General features: G+C 40.4%; 1 protein-coding gene across 1 annotated transcript in view; it reads left to right on the plus strand.

Annotated features, from left to right (window-relative positions):
* LOC111867684 overlaps window positions 1-23097 on the plus strand; it is a 47639-nt gene extending 24542 nt beyond the window's left edge. The window contains exons 7-16 of the mRNA XM_033752829.1: window positions 803-1030; window positions 2939-3053; window positions 10424-10546; window positions 13232-13392; window positions 15039-15180; window positions 17090-17517; window positions 18136-18427; window positions 19151-19224; window positions 21285-21503; window positions 22068-23097. Of these exons, the coding sequence (XP_033608720.1) occupies window positions 803-1030; window positions 2939-3053; window positions 10424-10546; window positions 13232-13392; window positions 15039-15180; window positions 17090-17517; window positions 18136-18427; window positions 19151-19224; window positions 21285-21503; window positions 22068-22206 (1921 nt within the window). The 3' untranslated portion in view covers window positions 22207-23097. The remainder of the gene's footprint in view (window positions 1-802; window positions 1031-2938; window positions 3054-10423; window positions 10547-13231; window positions 13393-15038; window positions 15181-17089; window positions 17518-18135; window positions 18428-19150; window positions 19225-21284; window positions 21504-22067) is intronic.
* Window positions 23098-23905: the final 808 nt, after the last annotated feature.

Consider the following 23905-nt stretch of genomic DNA (forward strand, 5'->3'; position numbering starts at 1 on the left):
TTTCTGCGTATACAACTTTCTCAGTAAATTTAAATGTGACCCCCCTTAGTGGCACTACAAATACCCAGGTTTGAAGCATTTTCGGTGTTACTGTAGCCACAGTGACCCTTATGCGAGCTTTCAGGTGTTGAAGGTCGTTGATCTTGACCTTGTAGACAATGTTTTTCACATAACCCCACAAGAAAAATTCAGTGGGGTCAAATCTGGCGACCTATGAGGCCAAATAATTGGTTCATTTCTGCCGATCCAAGTACCAGCCATCTCTCTGTCCAGGCAATTCCTAACATGGCGGCAAAAATGTGGCGGCGCATGTGCGTAAGCCTGGTATGAAAAAAAGACTTCCAGAGTTTTCCTTTCCGATGACATAAACTGGATACGTGTATGACAATTAGTTTCCGAGATATACATTTTTTTATTTTGGATACCTTTCATCCGACATTCTATACATCCCAGTATAAGTTTCAATCTGAAGAGATCAACAGCCGGTATACCTACCTACCCTACCACTCGGCGCCACAGCCCTGGGTGAGCCTTGGCCTCCTCTACAACCAGTCCCCACTCCTCTCTATTACTCATCTCGTCTATCCATCCTTTCACCTTGTCGTTCAACATATTATTTTCATAGAATTTGTGCCATTTCATCACGTCACGATGTAAACATATTGTTTACTTATTACATAATGTTATGTTCATTTTATTATGTGCCTCGTGATTTCGTTTCCTTAATCTCAAAATAAATTAGCTTACTTGAAGTTCAGACATCCAGATTTCCTCATATTGTTTGTTACATGTTTCGCTTCAGACTGTACAATGACGTACCTATCATATTCTTCCCGATGATGTGGTTTGAACAGCGGGCCACACTAACGCCGGAACTTGCTGCAAACCTTAGGCTGCTGTTGATGTTGCCAGTCATGGGTTTCTACTGCTCTCTTGGCCTTGTATGCCTAGGCATCGTCATAGTGGCATTACAATTCGTGCCCAGGATCCTTAGGAACGAGAAATGGACATTGCCACGTCGCATTAAAAGGTATGCACAAGCGAAGATTCTTGCGAGCGGGACACTCAGGCGGGAGGAGCTGAACACTTCTCACGGCTAGTCCGGCCGACCCGACCGCTTAATTTCCCGTTAGGAAGGCGCTAACTGGAAAAATCACTCTACGTTGAAATATGGGATATTTACTTCAAGAAAGAGCCGGCTGACCCGGAAAAAAATACCCATTATTTTTCATGTAAAGAGTAGAAGGTTCTGCGTTAAGACGAAATAAAGTTTACCTATATACAGAATGATGTAATTTGCAATTTTATCATTGAAGGGCATAAAGAAGCTGTTCTATTGTGGAAACTGGACAGACAAATATGTAGACTTATTAAAATATTAATAATATGTCCAACGTTTCAATATTACTAAAATGTTAAAATATTAAGCTTATAGAAATATCATAGTCTGGATACTTTCTCGTCCTTAATTTAAATAAGGTCGTTTTGGACTTGTTATTGTTCGTGACTATTTTTTGGCTATTATATTGATTCGAAAATATTGTTTATACGATGTATCTGTCTTCTCTTATGTTGTTTACAATGTTAATATTTGGTGCTGGGTCGTAGTTAGGTATGTTGAGTGTGTTGTTGCATATGTAGTCTTATTCAAGCTTACTCTGTTACATCTGTTTCATCGATTGTGCTTTCTAAACCAAATCAACCAAATAAACTCAGATATGCACACTGGAATGTCAGTTATTTGGTGTTTGTTTTTGTTGTGTTTGACAGGAAAAACGAAAACACACGCATATATATACATATATATATATGTATAGTACTAACATACAACAGGATGCATTCCTTAAAGACACATACATATTATAAAAAGCCGATCTTCTTGCAAAAGGTGAAATAAATAAGCCGAGATGTGTTGGGGGGAAATTAAAACGAATTATAAATCGGAAACAATATCTTTATTAAAACCGTCACAGCACAACAATATTAAACTCGTGCCTAGTTTTGCATTGCTACATGTTTCGGCTATTAAAAGCCATCACACCACTGAACTGCAGTACTAATAAAACTGGATACAATAATATTAATTATATTAAAATACTTGGCGTAAAAATACAAGAAATTAGATTATATAAAACAATAGTTTTAATATAAAACAAGAATAAAATTCTTCGAGTGATGTTTTACATTATCGACTCAGTCTTTGTTTTTTTGTGATTTTGTTGTGTTCCCACAGACAAATTGGAGTATTCGATATTTTGTATATATATATAATGAATTGTTTTGGAGGCTGGTGATGTATATGTAGTAATATTAATATTAATTATTTAGTCGGTGCCTCATCTTACAAAGTATTATCCGTTCTGTAGGGAATTCAAACAATATACAGTGTTAGCCTAAAAGAAATAGACAGTTTGAATGACTCGTGTTCGTGAAACTTACACGGCAGAACAAAAAGTTGACAACACGTGCAAGTTTCGAACTTCAAGTTCCACAAAAGGCTGTGTGGAATCTCTTGAGTAAACCTTTAGGAGCGTTCCCTTACCGGCTGCGATTATTGCAGAACCTCACTGAAAACGGCAAAACCCTCCGTCACTCATTCTGTATGGACATGCAGCAACAGAATGAAGGAAGTAATGATTTTCTTTAGCCGGCAGTTTTCGGCGACGAATCAACGTTCCACATTAGTAGTAAAGTGAACCAACACAATGTCCGTATATGGGGAACTGAAAACCCGAGAGCTGTAGTAGAGCATGTGAGGGATTCACCTGATGTGAACGTTTTTTTGTGCTGTATCCCGTAAAAAAAGGTGTACCCATGTAAAATTCAGGGCGTACTTTTCAAACCATGTAAGTATCTCGGCCATGTTATTGAAACCCTTCTTTCTGTAAAACTTTGAAAGTGTCTATTTATTTTAGGCTAACCCTCTATTGTTTTATAGGATACCATCAGACAAGAAGCCGCCCCAAATCGCCTACTCCAAGGAATGCATCCGTCCACTAATGCCATTGCCAGAAAGCGTGTCTGTGACATCACAAGAGGACGGCCCAATTTCCAACTGAAGAGTCACTGAAATCGGCGTGAAATGAAGAAGGAACAAACATCCTTAAATTGCTTGTGTTGTGTATGGACAGAAGCGACTAATTTAAATTTCTTTTTCTAATATTTCCTTCCTGTGTGATTCAGGAAATTTCATATTGTCGGTTCTGCAGTTTGTGAATGCAGTTTTAGTGGATGTAAGCTATAAATTCACTAATGCCCGTAACGATATTTGTGCAAGGGAGGTAATGAGAAGGAAGAAGATAGAGAGAATGGAAAGCGAAAGAAAGACAGAATTATAAACGTCTTGGAGTAATTCAAATACTTTATTGATAAACGCTATTTTGTATTAGAAATTGTGAAGTAAGATTGAAGCATAAGAGATTGTTTGAAATTATATGACTGAATGCTGTAATTCTGTCTATTGCTATTCGACTCCGAAACCCAGGTAATATTGAGTTCAGCAGGATAGTGTAGGTGGCAGCTAAGCTCTTTAGGTTATGTAAAAAATGTTAATATGTTCATTTACCTATTCGCTTAGCGCGTGAATGTTGACATTGCAGACCAACGACTATTTAATGTTTTTTTTTGTTTACTCGTTTTGGGTAAGTCGATGTCCCAAATGACGGAACAGAACAGAAGGTAACCTAGCCAATCCAACTTTATCCAACCAACCTATTTCAAACTGAACCGACACAACCAACCCAAACTAATGTAACCAAATCCAACGGTACTGGACTAGACACAACCTAGCCTGATCCGACCCGACCCGACCCAACCTGGGCTGATGCAACCCAACCCAACCCAACCCGACACGACTCAACGTTTTCTGAACCAATATCCCAAGGCCTCCATAGCTCAAGCGGTTAATCGCTGGCTTCCCACCACTGCGGTCCGGGTTCGATCTCGGTTCTGGTGAAGTGGGATTTGTGGTGGAAAAAGTGGCGCTGGGGCGGGTTTTCTCCGAGTACTTCGGTTTCCCTTGCCAATCTTCATTGCACCAGATTCTCCATCATCATAGTCACCCGGGCAGGCTACAATAGGCCAATCAGTGGCCTCCGTGCCGAGTGGACCCAGTTTGACTAAACTAAGCAAATTAAAAAAAAAAAAAGAAACCCATCCAAACCTGAATCGATACCAAAAAATCCGACCTGACTCAGCCTTATTCATGTTGGACAAAGGCGAGACAGATATGTCAGTGTTATTTCAAACCTTACCTGCTTGTTTCAGCTGCTGATATCATTAATTAGTTCAGAAAATCGACTGTAATAGCTCAGAAGACAGAACGGATAATTGGTTAAGAAAGCACTGTATAAGCCCGAATATGACATACCTCCAGGTCTTTCCATTTAAAAATCAGAACAGAATGACAAACTTGAATATTTAATTTAGTTTTGAGGGTAAAAGTAAAGTAAAGCTATCCCTGTACCAGGCCATGAAGGCCCATAGGGTTGTGAGACGTTGAGGGTCCCACATTATCTAGACAATCGGCTCAAAGATGGCGGTAAGGCTGTCAGCCTTTGGTTTTGAGGGTATTAGGCAAAAATAAGTAAAAATTATATTACTGAGAAATAAAAAACTAAAAATGTAATGCCTTAAATATCATTCAATACAGTTTCATAACTGTCTTAAAATTGGCAATAAGAACACATAATCATTTTCATATATATCCTTAAGGACCCGAAAATAAGGCAACTTCTACTTCCTAAGAAGTGTTACCTAAAAATAGACTCGCCTTTTATGCTAACGAACACGGTAAAACCTACTATTACAGTTGCGTACTTTTTAAAATGTTTATAGAATCCATTACAGAATAGGTCATCAGTCGTTAAAGAGCCATAAGCACAGCAAAAACACAAATCTACAACACCAAGCAACAAAATGGAGCATTTTAAAGTACTACAGTATAAAAGACAAAATAAATCACAAGACTTTTTAAAGAAGCACAAACAAAGGTCACATTCGGAACAAAAAAACAATACAGAATCTAGTAAATCCCCGCCCGCAAAGAGATCGATAAGAAAGAAGTGGCCTATACCAAATTAGTTGTATGGACTGCCCACTAAAATACACAGGGCAAACGGGTCGAACATTTCAAACCAGATATAAAGAATATATAAAATCAGTTGGGAATAACAACGGTAAACCAGGATATTCAAAGGATATATTAAATACTGGATATGCATATGGAATTGTAACTGACATTATGAACCCCGTGGCTTGAGTCCGCAAGCCAACTATACCGACCGAGCGACCACCGGTTGTCGGCGAAGTTAGTGCCAACTTTAGCCAATAGAGGATACCTACCTCGTGGTCAGCGCAACGAATCCCCACCACCGTTAATTTCGGTTTTCTAGACCGGAACCGCTATTTCCTTGAAATAGCTCCTAAGTTATCCTCACGAGGTTGTGGACATCATTTCAGACGCACTACTTCTCAGAAAATACGGTAGAACCGGGAATCGAACCCGGATGTCTGGATCTATAGACAGAAACTCTGACCAATAGACCATACAGGAGGTCATAACTGACGCTATGAAGGCTAGAAAATCGAAAACACCTGAACGTACTAGAGAAATATATATATAAAATGAGTGAAGATGACTTACAAATAATCGACACCCATAATCCGATATTAGAGTTAACACAAGAATGAAACAACAGATAGCGACACATTCACATTATAAAATAAGAACCAATCCAACTCAGCAAGCATTCGAGAACAAGACACGGAGCACAACGCAGAACGGGAGAGAGCACAACCCAAAATCTTAAGTAAGTACACAAACAGATAATTATATGACAAACAAGAAAATTCCCACTCATGAATTCTAATAGAAAACGTACACATGTTAGATACACACGCGCATCGAGGGAACTTACATATTAAAAAAATACCCAACGAAAGAGAAGGCAGCATTTTCTACGTCCAAAAATGTTAACACCCAATGATGACCACATAGGTCGAAACGTGTAGTAATAAACTTTTCAAAGGAAATATCTTTTAATAAATCTTACATAATATTGTGTTGTGCGTGAGATTGCAAAAAAAGAATAATTGACATTAAGTGAAAAATGCAACAGGATGTTAATAATATTACACATGGACAGTTCTTTTGGATACGGTAATTTTCGCTTAGTGGGGGTTGGAGTCCAGCTGGGTCCACTCGGAACGGCGGCCACTGATTGACCTATTGTACCTGCCCCGGGTGATTATGATGATGTATAATTCGGTGGATTGAAAATTGGCAAGGGAAACCGAAGTACTCGGAGGAAACCCGCCCCAGCGCCACTTTGTCCAACACAAATCCCACTTGACTATACCCGGGATCGAACCCGGGTCGCCGAGGTGGGAAGCCAGCGACTATACGCTTGAGCTATGGCCCGGCCCTGGATACGATAAGTAGAACGCTAAATTCACACTGAGCGGACAGTCATAACAAAGAACGACAGAATTTTTCTGAAAAATGGTGTGAAGCCTGATAACAGAATTCATATACGACGAAATGAAATCCCAAGCAGTGTTATAACTAACAAAAACATTTTAAAAATCAAGTTTCTTCCGTCAAATGTGACGGACCAGAATGAAAGACCTTAAACAAAAACCTTGTTCTTTTTCTTTCGCAGCGATCCCTGCCCGAAGACAGATTTTGTACCTCTAGTTGGTGGTGAAACTACCTCCTTTCCTAGTCCGTACGAAGCTAAGAAAGCGATGTGGGACACGTGCTACACATCGCGTAGAAATGACTTCAGAAATTGCCTTCCGTAAGTTTCCTTGTCAGATTATTCCGTCAAAGATGTTTGAGACAGAAAACTCTAGTATGTCTCGATTTATTTAGCCTGCAGGCGAACTATACCGACCGAGCGACCGCCGCTCGCGCCAACTGTAGCGGATAGAGGATGTCGCGTGGTCAGCGCAACGAATCCTCACGGCCGTTAATCTCGGTTTTCTAGACCGGAGCCGCCATTTCCTTGAAATAGCTCCTCAATTATCCTCACGAGGCTGAGTGGACCTCGTTCCAGACCCACTACTTATCTTAAAATCTGGTAGTGCCGGGATTCGAAACAGAGACCTCTGGATCTGTAGCCAGGAACTCTGACCATTAGACCACAGAGGCGGTCTAAGGGACTCTTAATACGTGATTATAACGAGAAAGATAATTGCAAGTGAAATTAAGAGGCGACGCAAATAAAATACCACCTTTGAACTATGAGTTAGCATATTTAATGTAGGTAGCAGGTGGTGTAGCCAGACTTTGCACCTGCTAACCTAGACAGGGCAGAAGATGGTTTTTACGCAACAGTCCCCTCGACGCTTCAATGAATGTCTACCGAACTACATCTCGTCACATCACAGAAGACAGTATACTGTGACTGAAGCTGGTTTTCCACTTGCATGGAAGTGGTTTTGTGATACGTAGGACTTGCGGCTGTACCGTCGCCTTTTATGAGATATCTCCAGCTGGAGATCTACGGCTTAGGCGGTTAGACGGTTAGGCGGTTAGTTGTCGGTTTCCCACTGTTGCGTTCAAAATCTGGCCAAGGTCATGTCATGAGCGATTTATGTGTGATCTCGATACTGCCAGGGTCGTTAATTAACAAAAGAAAACAAGATCTCCTCCAACAAACACGATTGAAACTTTAGTTTCAGCAATCCCCACAACCACGCTTGAGCGCTATCGGACGAATCGGTTTGTTACCGATCCGAGATGCATAGTCGTACAGCAATAGTGAGGTTATGTGCAGCGAACTGTTATTTTTACTGCGTGTGATTGCAATTGCCAAAGACATATTACATGAAACTTATGCAGGAGACAGAGAAATATCTTTGTATTTATAATTGTAAGCTTCACTCAAAGCATTTATTGAAACTAAGCAAGAAACCTAATTACTCGAAGTTATCGTATTTGCAGTATCTCGCATGTATTATTTATAGTTTCCATTTTGTTGTCTAGAAAGTCGTAAAACTAATATTTTTCACATCTTCTTCTTCTTGATGGATGACGTCGTTTGGTCTTTTCTTGTTTAGGGTTAACCTGAAAGCTATTAATTTTACGGACGGTTGTTAGGACTCCTTGAATTCGCAAAACCGCAACCGACATAGAACAACAAACACAGAATAAACGCAGGAAAACAGCCATGCCTCAAATTGAATTCGAAACAATGATAGCAGTGTTCAAGCAAATGAAGGTATGTCATGCCTTAGGCGGCACTGTCATTATGATTGGACTGTTCTTCTGTTGTAAACATACTTTTTGTATTTTCATTTGAAGCAATCAGCAACTTAGAGAATAATTCGTAAATAGTAGATTTTTTAATTGTAGGCATATCTTAATGTCTTTTTAGCCCACTTGGCATATTCAATTAACCTTGAAGTATGAATGGCTGAAGTTTTATTTTATTCTGGTCCGCCTTGAAACGCAATACTGCAATTTGTAATGTGCCTCTCATGTAACTTATATTACTGTTCACATTGGCGCTTGAAAAAAGAGCCTTTAATTTATTTGCAAACAAGTATGCTAATGTCATGTCGAAAACCACTGGCTATATACAAGCTAGACCTGTGCATTCACACATTCAGACCCGACTGTGTTCAGGACAGAAGTACTCAAAATTATCAGGGGTTGAACGTGTCAAACAATTTTGTAAAGTTTATGAATTTATATGTCGAACACTGGGAAATGTGAATGAAGCTTATTTTTTGTTTTATTATTTCCATAGAAATTTTGCAGTAGAAGTGAAATGTAAGAAACTATAATTCATTTTAACTTAATTAAATTTAGTAATTAATTATTTTGATCCTTTAAGGTTAGTTGGGCCGGTCACGGTAGCCGAGCGGTCTAAGGCATGTACTGTCTTCGCTCGCTTGGAAACAGGGATCGTCGGTTCGAATCCCGCTCAGGGCATGGATGTTTAGTTTGTGTGTGTGCGTTTTTCTGTGTTTGTGTACGAGCTGATCACCCGCCCAAGGAGTCCTACCGAATGTGTAAGATCTAGAAAAACCGAAGTGAACGGAGAAGTTCATGGCCCACTGGGGCTGTAGTGCCAAGGAAAATAAAATATGATTCTGTGTATAGAGATGACTTCTAAATGGTACTAACCGGTTAGTCAGCTTGGTATTGAGGCAGTGTGAATCCTGTGAGGTAGAAACTAATTATTCAAACGTTATTCAGCAGCAATTCGTGCGCCGAAGTGTTGAAAAAGCAAGACATGAACTTGGTGTGAAAGTGTCTGTGACTTCTCGCCTACAATTCTGTAATTAAATTAATATAGAACAAGTACGAAAGTGGTTCTCAATACGAAAGAAAACATAAGATGAAAAAGAACATCCTTTCCTTCATGAAATCACAAATAATATAAGAACAAATTAAAAAATTTCCCAACTGTGTCCTAAAATTTCTCTCGAATTGGAAGACTTTGGCATGTGTTAGGCAGCGTCTACACGAGGGCACAAAATGCGTCCGTTGTAACGAACGTACTTTGCTGAGGACGTTACTGAGGACACCACACAGTTGCAGAATGCGGTGCGTAGTTTTTTGTCTGCAGTAGAGCCAGAAGAAAGCGTAGCATTCGCCTCTCTTGTTTATTTCTACAACGGACGTCACGACGTTCGTTACAGCAGACGAATTTTGTGCGCTCGTGTAGACGCTGCCTTAAAGTTAGGCCCTGTAAATTTTAAGATTTTCACGTCATTGGGTTTTAATATTGTAGTATTCTGTGCTGTGACACCTTGTAGTATTGTAGCTACATGCTTTCTTTCCACCTTGAAAAGAAAGCAGAATATTCAACCGAAATATTGCCATATGCTTACAAGGTTACATTTTGTCACAGACAAAATAACACACATTCTGAAACGCCAAATGGTCTTCTTAGTATTGTAAATTCCCTATTTCTTTAAGGCAGTCAATACTCGGTTTCGTCAGTATGGAAAGTTTTCGGTTTCCCTAGTATTCAAGAATTTGTGTTCTCTTTCCTAAAATAATCAGAAATTGTATTACAACCTAGACCCGTTACAATATTTTAGTTTGAACATGTGGATAATGACTCTAGGTTATTGTTTTTACGAGGTCACATACCTACAGGATTCATATATGATGAAATATTAATTCTAAATTTAAGCGGCATTTCGATATGCCCCATAACCAAATCAATTAGGTGATTTTTCAATCCATATCCTGAATTCAAAGTCAAGGGGTGGAGTTACGAGGTGGTATACATGAAAGATGAATGATTCTGGGTCAGTTGTAAGTAACTAAACTTAAATAATATATTACGATACTGATTGTATGGTCCCATGTTACTTGCTGTGGGAATTCCAGATATTGTTGCTTGTGCCTGATGGGTAAAGAGGCGCTATTGGGCATCTTATTTTAACAGTTGACTGCTGAGCTCCGCTTAACAACGCCATGCAGCGACATTCTATGCTTCTGTGCATCGGTACGTCTCTCTCGATCCTGGGACTGATCTTCCTGTGCAGCTGGACCAGCATTTATAATTACATTTTGACAAAGGTAAGACACTTCCCGTGCGTTAGTTATGCACCCAAAAATGTTTAACTATCATAAACTCTACATAGAACTTCTATGTTGTCATGTGTTAATGACTAGACACTGGGTTTGGATTGGTAATTGGATTTATTGAACAGTTATAACTCGTAACTGTAAGTAATTATAAGGTAGTCGCTAATTAGCGCACTCTACTTCCTACTACAGCAAAGCTAACTCGTCTGTTTTCGCTGTCCGTTGCCTGGTAACGGCTCTCAACAGTATCTTCTACTTATTCCCTTAGCGGCTAACAAGCGTCTCACAAATAAATAGCTGAACTGTCGACTCTCATCTAACTCGTGTCGTCGGTAGCGGTCACTGACTACTCACTGGTTCTCGCTGGCCTCCACTGGCCTTCAGATACTACTGATTTCAACTCAAGTCAAAGTCAAAGTTATGTTACGGCCGACGGTCAGTCGGCCAGTCTGTCTTGGTGTCAAACACCCATGTGGTGTCCAAGAACAGATTTTTATTACTGTCAGATAGTTGCGGGTTGGTTGATGTGGGGCTCTCTCTCTGGCGAGAGGACGGGTCTATCGTTTACAATTGCTGTTGGCCCTCGTCAGGGCAGTCATTCTCGGGTAAGAGTCCAGCGGGACTCATGAACGTATTTTACTATGTCAGAGTAGAGACTCCCCCAACGTGGAAGGCCAAGTCCCAGTATTTATATCCTCCAGGAACTGGGTTCCCGTTTCGTCGCCTCCTACGGCTTGCAAGGCTACGCTGGAGGTATTCGAACCTGCCTCTAAGTGGGAATGGCCACAACTCAAAAGTCAAAATGAAAGACATGTTACGACCGACGGTCAGTAGGACAGTCTGTCTTGGTGTCAAGCCACTTCTGGGACCCAAGACCAGATTTTTGTTACTTTCTGACAGTTGCGGGTTCGTTCACGTGGGATAAAATCTCTGACGAGAGGACGGGTCTGTCGTTCACATTCGCACCGAATAGAGAACATTTTTTTCTCCAACAGTTCCTTTATTTTTGTGTGTTTACTTGTTGTCGAGGAGACTTGTTTATCGAGTCATCACCAAACAATACTTGTCTTCGTCAGTCATCAGGCCACAATGTACAGGTGTCCTCAAAGTCCCTTCGGGTTTTTGAAAAATTGTACATTATTTACCAGTTCGATAATTTAACATGGAATGCCTGTGACTCAGTTACGCACTCCTACACAGCTCCCAGCTCTGGGCTCACCCAATTTCCTAGGGGATAAAGCTGCCTGAAAGAAATTTGGACACTCCTCTCCGTCTGGTGCCGAGATTAAGAAATTATGGAACATATATTTCCTCATCCGCTTTATATCGTGATGCTTCAGTAAGAGTGGAGGATGTTCTTAAATTTACCTACCTACCTCACGAGGTTGAATGGACCCCGTTGCAGACTCACTACTTCTCAGAAAATCTGGTAGCGCCGGGAATCGAACCCGAATATCTGGATCTGTAGCCAGGAACTCTGACCACTAGATCACAGAGGAGGGCAAACCCGCAGAATTAACTGATTTAATTCAATTTTGTCAAGCAATTATTTTTCTCTTTGTGATTTTCTCATTGGCAGAATAAAGGTTCACGTGATATCTGGGCTTATGTGGTAAGACAAGAGTTACCCATCCTGACAAAAGAAACAACTATCCCAAACAATATGACCAGGTCGGCCGTACAATGTTATCAGGAGTGTCAGCCGATGTTTGTTTTCCAACATATTTCATTCTTCTTGTTGGATTAAGTTGGCGTTCATGTAACGACTTCTTTTGAAACGCATTCCATTTCTAATAGTTGTATAGAAATGTTACAATAATGAAACCAGTTTAATCTATTCTAAAATCATAGAAATGAATAAACAGCGTTTACTTTTAACAGCAAGGTAGTTACTGCCATGGGAACCTAAATACATTTTTTTTACACCGTCTCGGAATATTTATATCTTATTTCACAGAAGTTAAAGGAAATCTGATTATCCGTATTCAGTTTTACTCAGACACATAAAAAGGGTAACGCTTCAGAAAATATTTTTTAGCTTGTAAGAAACTTGCATTGTTAAACAACTTTAGAAACCAGTCAATAATTAGAAGTAGGAAAAATTCCTAAAGGTAAACATCAGGCTGACGTCATTTAACAAACATTTTAATTGATTTGCTTGTATCTCAAGAAACGTCTTTAATGGAGGTCACATCAATTTTTGCTTTTACTTCCTCCCCCCCCCTGGCACTACACTTATACGTGTATATATATTGTAAAAGTCATTTCATTTTTTTCTGCAACTCTGCCAAGAGTCAAACACTTCCTTGAACACTTTACGCATTCTCTGCATGCTGAGGTGGGCAGGGCATGTAGCACGAATGGGGGAGAAGGGGAAGTTATATAGGATATTAGTGGGAAAGCCAGAAGAAAAGAGACCATGGGAAGACCAAGACGTATGTGGGTGGACAATATTAAAATGGATCATAGAGAGATAGTATGGGATGGTATGGATTGGATTGATCTGGCTCAGGATAGGGACCAGTGGAGGGCTCTTGTGAACACGGTAATGAACCTTCGGGTTCTATACAGTGCTGGTAAAATTCAAGAGTAGCTGCAGATTTGGCGGTTCCTCAAGAAGGGCTCAGCTCTATAAGTATGTAAGTAATGTTTCTGAGGTACTGATGTTGTCTTCAGGAAATGAAGTTGTCTCCTTCCGCCATACTCTACCAGTACTGGAAGAAGTCCCCTGTTCCTGTAATCGCAAGCATCTACCTCTTCAACTGCACGAATTCTGCCAAGATGATGGAAAGGGATTTCAAACCTGACCTCGTTCAGTTGGGCCCTTACAACTTCATGTAAGCAGCGAAATAATGCAAAATATTTCAGTTAAGGCCGTCATTGACTCGTTCGATTAGCTAATAATTTAATCGTAGTATATTTTATTATTATTATTATTATTATTATTATTATTATTATTTAACTGCAAATGGGATTACACCCGGTGGCAGTGGTACTACAACAAGACAAGAGACAAATAACACACGTAAACAAGTTCAAACAAAACATTGCACACAAAAGTTAATAGAAAAGTGAAACATACTGTATAATAAACTAACAGTAATGAAGGCCGTGCCATAGCTCAAGCGGTTAGTCGCTGGCTTCCCACCGCGGCGGCCCTGGTTCGATCCCGAGGACTGACAAGTTGGATTTATAGTAGACAAAGTGGCGCTGGGGCAGGTTTTCGCTGAGTACTTCGGTTTCCTCTGCCAATCGTCATTCCACCAAATTCTTCATGATCATAATCACCCGGGGCAGGCTGCAATAGGCCAATCAGTGGCCGCCGTGCCGAGTGGACCCAGTTGAATTCCACCCCGCAATAAACTAACAGCAATGAATGCGCAATGCCATGTTCTCATTTTCCCTTCATTTCGCTTTGCTACACTTACGTACTCCTCCCATCCTTAAAACTTTTCACTTCACTTCACTTCACTTCACTTCACTTCACTTCACTTCACTTCACTTCACTTCACAGTTTTTTTTTTTCCTGATGTACACCCCACCTTCACTTTGACTCATTTATCACTGTGAAATTCCATGAGATTTTATTAATTATATTTTTAATATTTTAATGTCTGTCTTAACTCTTGGTGATGGCTTACGTTGTATTTGGTTTATATATGCTGTCTTGTGTTGGTTCTGGTGTCTGAAGATAGGGACTAGCTCTATCAACTGGGCTCCACGGAATATGTTTCCACCTTAAGATGGAGACAGAATCCAGTCTCTAAGACGTTGCATTTTAAATAAAGAACATGGACAATGCGTGATGTACAGAAACATAATATTTGTATTAATGTATCATATTTATGGAATTCAACTTCGTATAATAATAATTATTTTCTTTTTTTTTTTGCTTTATCTTTATTGTTTTCAAGTATTTCTCTGATTTCTCTTTTTTGTAATTCTTGTAATTAATATTTCATGTTCAGAGTAAGAATCGACGTCGGTAAGATTTATTTTACCCAATTCTCTCTTAGATCTCTAATATTTAAGTTTGTGTAAAATATATTAATATTCTATCTCAGTGGCCCCAAGGTTTAAGGCATGAACTGTCTTCGCTCGCTCGAACGCTGGGATCGTCTGTTCGAATTCCACTCAAAGAATGAATGTTTGCATGTGCGTTCATTCTGTGTTTGTGTTGTCCTGTGTGAAGGTAGTAGCCTTGCGACGGGCTGATCACTCATCCAAGGAGTCCTACCGTCTATGTAAAAAAATTAAAAAAATAAGGAAGAGGCCAGGGCCCAACAAAGGGCTGTAGGGTCATTGATGAATGAATGAATGAAAATATATTAATATTCTGATGTAAACAGTAGGCTTTAAAGCTACACAGAACAGTTAATAAAATATTACTTTCGTGGCTTAATATATTCGACATTTTGGAAATTTGATATTGATTCCTGTGACAAAATTAAAACTGATTATATACCCCGTTTATTTCACTCAGAGAGACACAAGAGAAAGTGGACGTCACGTGGAATTCGAACAACACTGTGTCTTACCGGCTTGTGCGTCATTTCTACTATGATGCTGAGAATTCCAATGGAAGTCTAGATGATTATATCACCACACTCGATATAGCAGCTTTGGTACGTAACCGAACAAGAGCAAAAGTCATTCCCCACTACGTCATCATCATCGTAATAAAATTCAAGGCATAGGCTTTCAGTCTTGCTCCCCTTCAACTGCCTTTCTAACTGTCCTTAGTCTTTTTAGTCTCTTTTTCCTATTTTTATTGTACTTTCCTTATTTTTAAAAATAAAATTAAGCTTATGAGATCACCTTACTATCTGTGCGTCTGTGTTTTCTATGCAGTCCGTGTTTGTGTCTGTCTATGTGCGTCTCTATGAATGTGTGTCCTCAAATATTTTTGTTTTCTATTTCGTTCATGTCTGCCTGTGCGTCTGTGTGACTACAAATTTTTGCCCCTCTTTTTTTTTATCTAATATGGGGTCCTTGTTTACACGGCCCGCGTAACATGAAGACCAAAAGTAGCCCGTTAATTCTTCCCCGAACTTCTTGTTATAGTCCAGGATGTATTTCACCTATCTCAGTCTTTCGTCCTACCCACAGGCTGTAACCTTTTAGTTTTACTTATTTGTTAATTTCTCAGTTCATTTACTTATTCCAAGTTCTGTCCTTATATTGTGATTCGTCGTTTAGCTAGCCTATTCTATACACTGTGAACTTCTGTTTTTCAAAACCCACTTCTTACTTCCACTCGTCAAATTTGGATCCGCCAGCATTTTATCAAATTTAAATTATCTCTCTCCTCTTCTCATCAGTCATTCGCTTAGTACTTCGACATATTGCTTCGAATGTTTATTATTTACATATTGTGACATATAGAGCCGTTGCTGCGCAACGACTCGCTAAACACGTTCCCGCGGAGACAGATTATGGGTAAACAGCCTGTTGTTTGGTAAAACCTACAACAATACGCGACAAGAATGAAAGTTGTTTTCTGTGTGGTTGCCGCCGAGACTGTTTGCTAGGCAACTCCGTGGTAACACGCCTCTACAACAATAGAGGGGCTGTGTTTTCTGTGCTGCGTGGTCCGTGCCGCGACTTTATGAAGGGGGCAGTAATGGGTAGGAGATAGATAAGCAGTGTGGAGGAGGGGTCGAATACCTCCACCGTGACCCTGCGAGTCGTAGGAGGCGATGAAAAGAGAAGTCTCAAATCTGAGACAGTAAAATATGGTCGCGAGTCCCAACGAACTCGGACCCTAGAAAGACTGCGCTGGAAAAGACCAGCAGCATATACAAAAGACAGACCCATCCTCTCATCAGAGAGGGCGTCCCACAAAAACAAGACCGTAACTGTCAAACAGTAATAAATATCTGGCCATGAGCCCCAGATCGGGCTCGACACTAAGACTTAGCGACTGACTGACTGTCAGTCTCAATGTGACTTTGACTTTGACTTTGACTTTGAAGTCAGTCAGCTGCAAGGGAGTCTGTGAAGAGAAGACTTTATGTGTGTTAAACTTACAGTGATATTCAAAATGTGTAATTCAGCGAGTCCCTTGGTACTCGTGCCCATATTTTACTGTTTCAGATTTAAGACTTTCCTTTTCGTCGCCTCCTACTACTCGCAGAGTCACGTTGGAAGTATTCGAACCCACCTCCACACAGGGGTACTGACTAACTTCTAAACTTGTTTCGGCTATAACACCTCTGCACGGACCCCGTAGAAAACACTGTTCTTTATTGTACTCCAATCATTTTCGTGGGAACACGTTTGTTTAAGAAGGCGCTACTCAGTAATAACTGCGCATACTTGCTTACTAACAATCTGTTACCTAGCAGCGGATGTTGTTTCGTTGTTTGTTTCGAGGTCATTACCCAGTAAAGGGACTAAACGTTACATATGGAGTGTCTTGCAAGGATGTGCCCTACATATCATGCTATAAAGCAGCTCTCACCTTTTGTCTTGTTCCGTCTTCGTAGTGAAGTGTTTCTACTCAAACATGTGGTCTTGTTCATTTCTCTCCAGACAGCGAGTCACATGTCCAGGCACTGGAGCTACTTCTCAGCATTTCCCCTCTCAGCCACCCTCCGATTGGTCGGAAAGTCTGTCTGGATGACCAGATCTGTTGGAGAATACCTGGTTCATGGGTACACCGAACCTCTCCTCACACTGTCAAATATGATACCATGGTCATTAACTTCTGGAAGATCGTCGAACAAAATCGGATTAATCTTTGAAAGAAATGGATCTGCCACGATAGAGGGCGTAATGAATGTGGACACAGGAGAAGAAGACCTCTCGAAAATGGGCAAAGTTCATTACCATAATTACGGTAACCAGTCGCATGTCTTCGAAGCAGACTGCGGGAGGATCATGGGTTCTGTTGGAGAATTTCTTGGCACAATGCTGACCAGGGAAAAGCCCGTAGACTTATATTTTGCGGATTTTTGCAGGTAACTAATTACTTTCACATAAAATATCATATACAATAATATCATATTTCGTTCCCATTATCATATTATCTGTCGTCTGACAGATTGCTGATGAATTAATGAATCATAGATGAAAAATGGGATGTCAGGTGGGATAGCCTCCATTCCCATGTTTTTAAAATCGAAAGAGAATTGAGTGGCATGTGTAGTATTGAGCTTAAACTGAAATGTTTCGTCTCGAAGCTGAGCTGTAATGTTCGAGGTGGCATATAAATATGGATCTTTCCCTTCTCTCTCTTCTTCACCCTTCTTCATCTTTTCTGTCTTGTATTCTTTTCCCGGACTTCCCCTATCCTTTCCTTTTATTTTACTCTTATTTTTGTTTTATCCCTTTTCCATTGCTATCTCTCTCAATTTTCTTTTCTCCCTTTTCTTTCTGTCCGTCTTCCTCTGATTTCTTATTTTTCTTCACTCTTTCTTTTGCGTTTGTCTTCCTCCTACCTCTCTTCTTCTCGCGTTATCTGTTTGTCCTTCTTTCTTCCTTCGATTATATATTCATTTTATTTCATTTTTTTCATATATTCACACATACATCTTTTATTCGCCCATAATTTTCTTTATTTCTCAATTTCCTCACAGAGCTGTTCAGTTTGACTATGTGGAAGACGCAATGGTGAACGGTGTCAGTGGTTACCGCTACCAGTTGAGAAAAAACTTCCTAGACAACGGCACCACAGATCCCGAAACGTGGTGCAATTGTGCGGGAGTCTGTCTTCCCCAGGGAATTATGAACTCAACAACATGCCTGTCGAATGCCCCTTTTTACATATCCTACCCCCATTTCCTCAGTGCAGATCCATACTACAGACGACAAATTAATGGCATGAATCCAGATCCAGCGATCCACACCACGGAACTGACTGTGGAACCAGTAAGTGCAAACATACTGCAGTGGGACACGGTACGGTACACTAACCAGGAAGAATGCAAGCTGTAAATACAAACAATCTATTTAACATTAGTGTGAAGTCAACACATTCCTTCTATGTAAGATTTGAGGCTTTCACGGCGGTGACTATGAAGAAAGCAGTCTTCTGGGATTTGGCACCGTGTATAAGTGGTGTTAACCGACGTTTCGNTCCTTCTAAATTGCCACTAACATTTCACCTAGCTACACGGCGTCACGGTCCAAAGACCAGTATACTTAATATTCATCGCCGTGAGAATGAGAAGTCCCACACAGATGAGATGTTGTGTAGGTGAAAGCGATAAACACTTAGTGTCTGTTACGTCATTTCGATCTTAGTGTATGTTCCTTATGTTAACAAAATGTCGGAAAAAATGCGTGTACGAAGTAACGTGAAAGAAAACGCTAATGCCTTCCTGTGTTTTGGATTGAAAATGCGTTCCGCTTAGGCACGAATCTGCATTAACCGGTTGGGCTTTGTAGAGGAGACTTAATATGTTTCCTGTGAGGTACGAATAGAAACAGGAATAATTAAAAGCGAAACTAGTAAAAACCTTCATTATTAAATTTCAACAGAATCCATGTAAGATTTTATGGGATGCAAAGAAAATAAAATTTGTGGAATTATGAAAACTGCACTCATGGTATTTATGATGTTTGTTGATACATGTATTCACTCTGTTGCAGACAACTGGTATTCCCATGACTGGCGCTTTCCGTTTACAGTACAACCTCTTACTGCAAGAAAACCGCAAAATAGGGTAAGAAAGCTTTTAATTTCTCGATGAAATTGAACTCAACATTAAGTTTTCTGAAGAAAGCAGTCTTCTGGGATTTGGCACCGTGTATATGTGGTGTTAACCGACGTTTCGGAGGAACGTATCGCCTCCATCTTCAGGGTAGAAGAAAAATATAAGAAATCTGCAAGCGGAGAGACCGTGAGAACCGGTAGAAGCAGATTTCTTATATTTTTCTTCTACCCTGAAGATGGAGGCGATACGTTCCTCCGAAACGTCGGTTAACACCACATATACACGGTGCCAAATCCCAGAAGACTGCTTTCTTCATAGTCACCGCCGTGAAAGCCTCAAATCTTACATATTAAGTTTTCTGTATATGAACATTATTCAGTAAATACGCCCCTATCTTTGGCTTTGTTAATTTTGTAATACCCTGCGTTGGCGTTTTACTAATGTTCCAACGTATATATTTATGACGAATGTGGTTTACATACTCAGCCTGAGGGTGACACGTGAAATATACGATGAAATCTTTGATGAAATGTGAAACAGAACGCCACTGAACCACAAGGCAGCAGGAACACGAGGTCCTGAATTTTTTGGTAATTTCCCACACGCACTCGTTGAGATGAAAAAACAGATACAAATTTGATTGAAGAATCTAAACGAAAGAGATTTCTTTGTAGTTTTGGGCACAGACTGGAGGATAACACTGAAATGGAATTTAAATAAATAAGATATGTTGGTGTGCAATGGATTCAGCTGGCACTAGTTCAATAAGACGTGTGGAATCTCCTACCATCTGAACGAATATTCCCTTCTCAAGAATGACTAGTTCTGGCTTCGTTTCAATGCGAATGTCACCTAACAGTCAGGAGTTACGTGTGAATATACAGTTCTTAATTGTAAAGGATAACTTCATAGTAGTAATAATTATTCCATATGTAACTTTCCACCTTAAAATCTCATTCCTAATATATTTATTAAAACCCTAATATGAATCAGATGTGTGAACACGCCTTAATTGCTCACTTTTCTCTAAAGCTGCAATCATCACATAAGAAGAAAGCCAATGTGTAAAAAAACGTATATTTCTTGATGATTTTCTGTGGTCTAGTGGTCAGAGTTCATGGCTACAGATCCAGAGTCCTGGGTTCGATTCCCGGCGCTACCACATTTTCTGAGAAATAGTGGGTCTGAAACGGGGTCCAATCAGCCTCGTGAGGATAATTGAGGAGCTATTTCAAGTGAGTAGCGCCTCCGGTCTAGAAAACTGAGATTAACGGCCGTGGGGATCCGTTGCGCTGACCGCACGGCACCCTCTAGCCATTAAAACTGGCACTAACTTCGCCGACAAGCGGCATTTGCTCGGTCGGTATAGTTCGCTTGCGGACTACAGACCACGGAATTTATTCTTTCTTTTGTTTGATTTAAAGTGTTTGTTTGAAAGTGTTTACGATGTGGTTATTATTTAACAAATATGAGAAAAATAATATGAAGTTGTGCATCAAAATTCATATAAACGGTAGATTCGTATCTGCAAATTAAATAATCATCAGCTATATATATATGAAAAATCAAGAAGGGAGGAGCTCCTCTCTGAATATTCTATGTATGAGAAATTACGATGGCAACTCTATGTCAGTTCTATGTATGGAAGATCACGAAAATTATTTTTTTTTTAATTCCGTGAGTATGAGAAATAAAGAGGGATCGTCCTTGAATTTGGTATGTATGAGAAATTCAGAAATAATGAAGTAAAAAAATAAAGGTTTCCTTGTAACAGGCCGTGGAGGCCCATAGGGTTGTGAGATGTTGAGGTTCCCACATTATCTAGACAATCGGCTCACAGATGGCGGTACTGTTGTCAGCCTTACGCACCGGTCGCCCTTTACCCCCAAGAAAATTCCAAGACTATTCCTGGTACTCATTTCTGTTAGAGGCTGAGTCGACGCCAGGGTCATAGTGCGGCTGGAAGGATTAGGTCAATTGAAAAAAAAATCCAATGACCTCATCGGGACTTGAACGCGCGACCTTCCGGCTTGTAGCATAGTGGCTCAACCAAATCTTTCGTATTGCAGCTTGTACCGAGACGTTCCGACAGTAATGGTCCCGACAGTATGGTTTGACAAGCGGTTCACTCTGCCTCAAGATTACATTAAGTACATCGGCCTGGTCATCAGGTTACCCGCCATAGGACTGTATTTCTTCGCGGGATTTCTATTGCTGGGTCTCATCTTAGTGGCATCTACGTACGCGCACAAGATATTCGAATATAAGCAAGTACATCACAAAGAAAGGTAATCATTATTACCACCAGCATCATGATAAGTCAACACATCCTTCTCATTATACCAGCAATTTGGGCATTATTTGACTTTTCATTGCATGACGCTATCTTTTCGATACCCCGGCGAGAAATGGCTTGAGTTATGACATTGCAGTTATGTAGGATTATGTTCAAATTATGTTGTGATTCCCGTGTTGTATCCAGCTGTAAGTGTAATTACTTTTTTTAGTTTCTTGTGGTGGGGTGAGACTGAGTCCACTCGGTACGTCGGCCACTTCTGGCCTATTTTACCAGTTCCAGATGATAGGTGATGAACGTGGAGCAGTCTGTGGAATGAGAATTGGCAGGGGAACCCGAAGTACTCGGAGAAATCCTGCCCCAAAGCCACTGTGTCCATCACAAATTTCATATGACCTGACCTGGGCTCGAAACCGGGCCCTCGTGGTGGGAAGTCGAGAACTAATCGCATGGGCTATGAAATGTAATTAGTTTTCAGTTAGTTGATGACAATGAAGAATATTATAGGGAATAATTAATAATTGTGGACCGAAATTTATTTGTTCTCTTTTAACAGGAGACATTCACCCGGGCATTCAATGCAAGACCATTCCTCCAAGAGAAAAGTCCAATACAACAAGAAACTAGAGCAAACAGATCCCGAGGAAAACATATTGCTCAGTCCCAAGAAACAAACGCTATTCTCAAGTGACTAAACGGGCCTTTCTAACTAAATTTCAGTGTTTGAATCGGTTGTTATTAAACTTACATTTTCAGAAGATACCACATTTCCTATGGCAATATGCTTTGTCTAGCGCCCAGTCGATGGACGTCGGAAATAATCTAACAACAGACCACAATAAAATATGCAGTGTGAACTGGAAGCAATCGGAAGATACAAAGTTGCCATTGTTGTACTGGGATCTTGAGACATTACTAAATTTGTCTTCTTTTCCTGCGGGCGCTGTAGTCCATGCTGAACCCTGGCCATTGATCGCAGTTGGTTCCGATCCTGTGACTTTCGTCTCCAATTTTGTGTTTCCGTCCCGCTGCAATCGTTAAAAGCTTCCCTAAATTTGAGGATTTTTATGATGTGGGGTTATCAACCCTATCCGCAATGCAAAAACCTAGAGGATATGGGTATCCCTTTTTGGCACGAACTTTAGTTTTGATCTGTCTGACGAGGGAGACCGTACCAGGATCTATGCTACCGCCAGCATAGCCCTCATGATTATATTGTCACGATTTAGGGACGTGATTATAGACGGGGTTTGGATTTATGAATGGATTTATGGACCAATTATACACACGACTCAGAGCTATAAGGAATTACAGCTCTATCGCTGATCTACACACTTTACAAATCATTACACACTAAGTCTACTCCTGACTGCAGAGTCTTCACTAGTAGTTGCTTGGTAACAGCTCTCAAAAATGGGAATTCTTCAACTTCTGTGTTTAAGTCGTTACTGTCAGGCGAATATTCTACAACTGAACTGTCAACAGAAATGAAAAGCCATATCTTCTCAGCCTCCCCTTGTAGAACTTAAGTGAACTCATTGTCAAAGTTAAAGTCAAAGTCAAAATAAAAATCAAAGTCTAAGTCACATTGCGACTTTTCGTCAGTCAGTCAGTTTGGGGCGCCCTCTCTGACGAGATGATGGGTCTGTCTTTGTATATGCTGCTGGCCCTTGCCAGCACAGTGTTTCTACCGTCCGAGTCCCTTGGGACTCGCGACCATATTTTACTGTCTCACATTTTCGTCGCCTCCTACGGCTCGCAGGGTCACGGTGGAGGTATTAGACCCCGCCTCCACACGGGCGAATCACACTGCTGCAACTCTCCTAGTTATAACTTTTCGGCACGGATCACATAGAAAACGCTGTTATTCTATTGTAGCGTGAGTATTTCTTACCGCGGAACGTGTTTACCAAGCCGTTTTCTAGAAACGTTCGCTGTTTATTCCCCTTATCTCTCTGTCATTGCATAGCAACGGCTGTACACTCTAAAACATTACCACGCCAACCCCACCCCTACGCCAAAATAGGGATACCTGAGGCGGATTACCAAATTAAAATGAATGTAAATTGTGTCTAAACATTTTCGAGAGTTCGTCATCAACAGCCAATGAAGGAGATTGTTACATCACCGATAAAACTATTAGATTCTATGTCTCCCCAACGTTACCATTCAACGGCCCGGCAAATACGTTTCCTCCGCAACGAAAGCACACGCAACAACAGAAGAATTGTTGGACACGTCGCATCTAAGGAAACGAGGCGGTTAGTTCTGCCAAGAAATTCTTGTAACTACGGTTCTTTCTTTTGTTTGAGGCGATGGTTGTCATGGAAATGTGTTCTGTTTATTCCTTCTGCGCACAAACTGAGAACAATTTACTTAAACTGAACGTCCTTG

This window comes from Cryptotermes secundus, unplaced genomic scaffold (assembly GCF_002891405.2).
Source record: "Cryptotermes secundus unplaced genomic scaffold, Csec_1.0 scaffold519, whole genome shotgun sequence".
NCBI lineage: Eukaryota > Metazoa > Arthropoda > Insecta > Blattodea > Kalotermitidae > Cryptotermes > Cryptotermes secundus.